The following is a 7,238-nucleotide window of genomic DNA, read 5'->3' on the forward strand; positions in this document are numbered from 1 at the left end:
AATCTGAAGGTCCCCTTCTTGGCTAGAAATTCTAATCATGTGTCTCAACTAATTATATTGCTTAAGGACTAACCTTTTTTCATATTTTGTAAGGAAATAGATACATAAAACTGAGGTTAAAATAACTTCCACTGTCTAGGAAACAGTTTTTTAACAATGTTAATAATCTTAATTCATGTTAATTATGTGATTCAAAATTTAGTCTGATTTGATTAAACCCGACAGACCCAATAAGTTCGCCTGCAACTCTAGTTAATCCAATCGAAATCTAATTTGATTTTTTTTTTAATTTATTTTTAAAACCATGTTGTTTTAGATTTAGTTTAATTATATTAAATTGATGTAATTGTATCTTAATTGCTAAAAATAGAAAACAAAAAACTCATGAAATAATAACCATGTTGAATTTCATACACTTGATTACACCACAAGCCTTAGCCTTAGTTAGACATTATAAATTAATCTAATATTATAAATTTTATCCTACATCCTAAAACTGTATTTTTTTTATTCAATGAGCAACGTTGCTCTTAATTAGTATCCTAGACTACAAAAGAAAAAGGCAAATAGAAAAAGGATAAAATGTATTTTATTGGGAGTACAGATACGGAAATGTAATAATAAAAATGTTTACAAAACGATTTTAAAATAAATTTTTATCATTTCAAAATAGAAAAACAATAAAATATAGCTTTTTTTATCTTAACTATCTATCTTTTTATCCGATATATTAACCAAATATTACTAGAATGAAAATGATTTAAATATTACGATTTCATACACAATTACTATTTTTCTTATGGGCTCTATTAATGAAATTATTATTATTATTATTATTATTATTATATGTGTGTGTGTGTGTGTAAAATCACAAAAAAGCATGCAAGGTGTTTGGGTAGAATATTCCAGGTATCCATTTCGCGCGTGTTTTTGGCTGAGAAGAAACGACACTGCAAACACCTGGTAAAGGTCGGAAATCCTGCAACTGACCACACTCATCCTTTCAGTTGTCAAAAAATTATGAGAGACCGATTTCTATATGATTTTTTTATGATTGATTTTCATTAAATAAAGTTTATAAATAAAAAAATATTATATTTATTATATTAAATAATAAATTACGTATATATCAAATCAAATGATATCATCTCCATTTCCGTATTCGAATAGCAACTTATGTAAGAATGTAATTATAATTATTTTTTGAAATAGTTTTTATTTAAAAATATATTAAAATAATTTTTTTATTTTTAAAAATAATTTGATATTAATATATTAAAATAATTTGAAAACATTAAAATAATATTAATTTAAAATAAATAAATAAATTTAATTTTTCATAAGAATATTTTTACATTTTTTTAAAATACAAAAATAAACAGTAACTAAATTAGATTTTTTTACCCATCTCTTTTCAAGTAAATGAAAGCAAACTTCTATCAAAACATATATAATTAATTTTAAAATATCAAAACTATTAAAAATATATTAAAAAAATACTAAAAATTAATTTCAATGACTAGACAAAAAAAAAACAATGACTAGTTTAGTGTCAGAATAGACAAAAAAAAAAACAATGACTAGTTTAGTGTCACATCAACTGAGCAATGACTAGAAAAAAAAAAAAAGATGTACCTCTCATGTTCTTGACTCGCAAAAACTCTAATTAATTTCACCTAATTAAGAGATGTACCTCTCATGTTCTTGACTTGCAAAAACTCTAATTAATTTCACCTAATTACACGCCAAAGACTTACATGTTTTGCCACAAAATGATATGCAACTTGCACCAATGCCTGCCTTTCAAGGATAGAATTAAAGTGCGATTGAAAGCGTTGTGATTTTTGTTTTTTATATGTTTTAAAAGTATATTTTTTTTGAAAAAAATATTAAATTGTTTTTTATACATCATATATATCATACATGGACGCTGTTTTTATCAAATCCCACAGCAAATATCAATTATATTCCCCCCGTAAAATTTAATTGACTCGACCAGATTTTATTTTATAAGTAGTTTTATTCTTGAAAACTAATTTTTAAGTGTTTTTAATATGAAAAACATTAAAATAATGATTGTTTTATGTGATTTTAAATGATTTTGATTCTAGAAAGTTAAAATTATAGAAAAAATTTAAGAACTAATATAAATAAAAAAAATACTTTGAGAAATCAATGTCAATCATATTACTGAACACATGTAACAAATTATGACGACCTTAAAATACACAGAATGCCTACATTGAAGCAGTAAATCTAATGAGAAAACCAAGAAAAAGAAAAGAAGAGTTTTTCCCATCTCCCGAGTCCAAGAAATAAACAACAATTCCAGCCCCAAGCAGTCCCTTCATGTGCCTAAACCGACCATGCTCTTCGCCTGTGCTCTATTAAGATTTCCTAGTTCATGTGCGAATTTTATAACTATGCACACAATTGCTCTTAGCAATAAATTATGTAATAAATATGAATCTTTTGTTTGAATAATAAAATATGAACGAAGAAAGGATAAAAACTATAGTAAAAAAGGTACAAAAAAAGTTGGTAGTGAGTAGGTTCAATCTTTTCTCTTTCTTTTTCTCAGTAGATTCAGTCTTTGATAGATATCACCCCACATGCTCAATATTTCTACATTAGTTCGCTCCCTCTTCAACCCATCTTAGCTCCATTATTGTTCTCTTAAGAAGGGTTCTTGGCTTCAACAGTAGCTAGTGACTGACCACTAAGGTACTGCATTTTTCTACTTTATTGTTTTCTTGATAATGCAATGTGGACACTCAAAGGGTAGTGTAATTTGAAGTTGGTTGGAGTGGTTGTTGAGACTCTTGGCTGATAGATATCTTCGTTCACTCTTTTAAGTAATGGAAATGGTGGGTGCATATGATGCTTACATGTGTTTCTTGTAGCTATGGGAAAAGTTCGTGTTTTGTAGTGCTTGTTTCCTTAAGGTTGCTTGTTGTATATGGTTACTTAGGTTGCCCAACTATTGAAGCAGATCTGTTGTGTTCATGTTACCAACTCCACTTTCTTTATTACGGAGAGTCTAACAAGGCACGGTGATTAATGTGTGATTTATACTGTTTGATTGTTGTGAAAATGTGAAAGGAACTTTCGTTTTGGGCCTTTTGAAACTTGAAGGATGCATCAATGGGTCTTAATCGAGTAAAATATTTACGTATTTTTATTTTCATTTCCCATGTTATGGTACCCCATGTGGTATTGCAATGCCATTTTCTTTCATTTTCTTTCATTTTCTCAGCAGTTGAAGTTGTTCCATGAGTGTAGATGTTGACCCGGTGGTTTTCTTGCTGCTTTTGCAGATATTCGTGGTTTCTGGTCTACAGCTTCCAATTGAAGAGCCTAGTGTTGCTCTGTAACTGTGTCATGAATGAGGAATTATAAGGTTCTTCATTCTTTTGTTTCCCTGCCTTCATCTTTACCCTTTTAGAGGAAGAATTCAATGAAGTCCAATACTGAGAGAAGTGGTGATCTCGTAACTGTGGTCAAAATAACCCTTAGATATCTTCTATTCCACCATCAACTTTAGTGACTCCAATTTGTCCAAATAGCCTTGAATCACTAGAACAAAGTTGGTTTTTACCATTTGAATCCTTTTCGTTTCCTGAATTTCCATTCACTTCTGTTGAATCTTTATCCTGTTTCAATATCCTTAGTTTGAAAGCCTCCTTGTCTTCCTGTGTGATTGTTGAGCGCTCCTTGCATAACTCTGGTTTGTCAGTGTAAACTAAAAAAATGCAGAAGCCACCACAGTCAGTCGACTTCGCTCTAAAGGAGACCTCACCAAACATTGGTGCGGGATCTGTCACAGGAGATAAGCTTTCCTGCACCTATGACCTTGTTGAGCAAATGCAATATCTGTATGTTCGTGTGGTGAAAGCTAAAGATTTGCCTTCCAAAGATATTACTGGTAGTTGTGATCCCTATGTTGAAGTAAAGCTTGGAAATTACAAGGGTGTTACTAAACATTTTGAGAAGAAAAGCAACCCAGAATGGAATCAGGTTTTTGCTTTCTCAAAAGATAGAATTCAAGCTTCAGTTTTGGAGGTGTTTGTGAAGGATAAGGATGTTGTCTTGGATGATTTGATTGGTAGGATGATGTTTGATCTCAGTGAAGTGCCAAAACGTGTTCCGCCGGATAGTCCTTTAGCACCACAGTGGTATAGACTGGAAGATAGGAAGGCAGATAAGATTAAGGCTGGGGAGCTGATGCTGGCTGTTTGGATGGGAACTCAAGCAGATGAGGCATTCCCCGACGCCTGGCATTCAGATGCAGCCAGCGTTGGTCCTGATGGTGTTAACAAAATCCGATCCAAGGTATATATTTCACCCAAGCTTTGGTATGTTAGGGTCAATGTGATTGAAGCTCAGGACTTGGTGCCTAGTGACAAAAGTCGGTTCCCAGAAGTATTTGTGAGGGGCACCCTTGGAAATCAAGTATTAAGAACTAGGACATCGCAAATTAAGACTGTCAATCCAATGTGGAATGAGGACTTGATATTTGTAGTTGCTGAACCTTTCGAGGAGCCTTTGATTTTGACTGCCGAAGACAGATTGGGGCCAAATAAAGATGAAGTTCTGGGGAAGTGCATGATCCCTTTGCAACTTGTGCAGAGGAGGCTAGACCACAAGCCAGTTAACACCAGGTGGTTTAATCTTGAGAAACATGTGGTTGTAGATGGAGAACAAAAGAAAGAAACCAAGTTTGCCAGCAGGATTCACTTGAGGATCTGTTTAGATGGAGGGTATCATGTTTTGGATGAATCAACTCACTACGGCAGTGACCTTAGGCCAACAGCAAAGCAGTTATGGAAGTCTAGCATTGGGATTTTGGAACTTGGGGTTCTAAGTGCTGTGGGGCTGATTCCAATGAAGAAAAAGGATGACCGAGGTACGACAGATGCCTACTGTGTAGCTAAATATGGGCAGAAATGGATCCGGACAAGGACAATTGTCGACAGCTTCACTCCAAGGTGGAATGAGCAGTACACATGGGAGGTTTTCGACCCGTGTACTGTCATTACAATTGGGGTTTTTGATAATGGTCACATACATGGTGGTGGAGGGGGGAAAGACTCCAGAATTGGGAAAGTCAGAATTCGTCTATCTACTCTGGAAACTGATAGAGTTTATACACACTCCTATCCTCTTCTGGCCATACAGCCTTCTGGGGTGAGGAAAACAGGTGAAGTTCAGTTAGCTGTGAGGTTCACATGCTCATCTCTGGTTAATATGTTGCACATGTATTCGCATCCATTGTTACCAAAAATGCACTACGTTCATCCATTGTCAGTAATGCAGCTTGATAGCTTGAGGCACCAAGCTATGCAGATTGTCTCCATGAGGCTGAGCAGGTCCGAGCCACCTTTGAGGAAAGAGGTTGTGGAATATATGCTAGATGTAGATTCACATATGCGGAGCATGAGGAGGAGCAAGGCCAACTTTTTCAGAATTATGGGTGTTCTAAGTGGCTTGATTGCAGTTGGGAAATGGTTTGATCAAATCTGCAACTGGAAGAACTCTATTACCACCATTTTAATTCACATCCTCTTCATAATCTTGATCCTTTATCCAGAGCTAATACTTCCCACAATTTTCCTCTACCTTTTCCTGATCGGACTCTGGAACTATCGGCGGAGACCAAGACACCCTCCTCACATGGACACCCGGCTCTCTCATGCTGACGCTGCTCATCCTGATGAACTTGATGAAGAATTCGATTCATTCCCTACCTCCAGACCATCAGATATCGTCAGAATGCGATACGATCGTCTAAGAAGTATTGCAGGGAGGGTTCAGACGGTGGTCGGTGACCTTGCAACTCAAGGGGAAAGATTTCAGTCTCTGATAAGTTGGAGAGATCCGAGGGCTACCACTTTGTTTGTGACATTCTGTTTAATTGCTGCTATAGTTCTCTATGTCACTCCTTTCCAGGTTCTAGCCCTTCTCATTGGCCTTTATGTGTTGAGACATCCGAGGTTCCGCCACAAGCTCCCTTCCGTCCCCCTCAACTTCTTTAGGAGGTTGCCTGCAAGGTCCGACAGCATGCTATAATTATGCTCAGTTCTGCCCCCAGCTTAGCTCCTACCAGCCATATATTCTTATGATATATCTTGTCTTTCTGTAACTGGACCCTCTTGTGCGCAACTATAAAGTGTAAAGCCCAACATGGCAACAACTTTCATCATTTTTTTATTTAAGTATTTTTTGTGAGTTAGCTATAACTTAGTCCCCATAATTTGGCAAAAATAATTAATTAGTCCTCTTGGTTTTATGAACTATATATAATTAATCTCGATGTTCTTAAATTCATTTATAACTTGATCCCTATATTCCATTTCATGTTCTTTTTCAATTTTATTTTTTTTTGTTTTAAGAAATAGAAAAGGAAGGAAAAAGTAGATAGGATGAAAATATTCATGAGAATAAAACCACCTTTTGAAAAAAAAATATAACTCTCTTCTCATGAAATCATTGATAATTATAACAATATCAAGAAATAATAAATAATTGCATAATTATCAAAGCAAACAAATATCATATCAAATAAAATTTAATTTAATAGAATATGAATGAAAATTTCAAAAATAGATGAGTACTCGTGTAATAAAGTAACATATATGAATATTTAAGAATTAATCAATTGTACTATTATATAATTAATATATATATATATTATTTATATTACATACAAATTAAAGATTATCCCACTAATTCAAAAAACAAAAGTAAAAGATAAATAGATGCAGAATTGAAGACTATTAAAAATCATTAAAAAAAACGTTAATAGAACCTATAATAGATATTAAAAAATGACTCAAAGAAAAAATAACATAAAATATTAAAATGCTAAGCTTAGAGAAAAAAAATGTAATAATAAAGTTGAAATGATTCACCTAATTTATCTTGAACATAACACGAATTGATCGAACATAACAGATCCAATTAACCTTTACTATAGGGTCAACAAAATCGATTGATTTAGACCAACTGGTTGATCAGGATATCTAGAATCTTGACTTGTTAGTTTTCAAATCTATAGATCTTAAAAGCAATTGACTTGCTCTTCTAAAACTCACAATCCAGTTTTCTGATTAGTTAGTATAAGCTCAAATAATACCCTGTTGCATCAATTAAATCAAAATAAAAAAATTCTAAATTCTTTTTTAATCCTTAACTATCAATTCTCTAATCAAAAACAATAAAAAGAAAGATATTTACTT

General features: G+C 33.2%; 1 protein-coding gene across 1 annotated transcript; it reads left to right on the forward strand.

Moving 5' to 3' along the window:
• The first annotated feature begins 2,308 nt into the window (after positions 1-2,308).
• LOC105126174 (multiple C2 and transmembrane domain-containing protein 1-like) lies at positions 2,309-6,239 on the forward strand. The gene is made up of 2 exons (XM_011026951.1): positions 2,309-2,724; positions 3,318-6,239. Exon 2 carries the CDS (start codon positions 3,751-3,753, stop codon positions 6,067-6,069), a length of 2,319 nt encoding a protein of 772 aa, XP_011025253.1. The 5' UTR covers positions 2,309-2,724; positions 3,318-3,750; the 3' UTR covers positions 6,070-6,239.
• The last annotated feature ends 999 nt before the right edge of the window (positions 6,240-7,238 follow it).

The sequence above is a fragment of the Populus euphratica genome, unplaced genomic scaffold, assembly GCF_000495115.2.
Source record: "Populus euphratica unplaced genomic scaffold, PopEup_1.0 scaffold75.1, whole genome shotgun sequence".
NCBI classification, from domain to species: domain Eukaryota; kingdom Viridiplantae; phylum Streptophyta; class Magnoliopsida; order Malpighiales; family Salicaceae; genus Populus; species Populus euphratica.

Bases quoted from the DNA above. Each gene is read 5' to 3' on its own strand.
- LOC105126174 (XM_011026951.1), top strand. From the start codon at position 3,751: ATGCAGAAGCCACCACAGTCAGTCGACTTCGCTCTAAAGGAGACCTCA.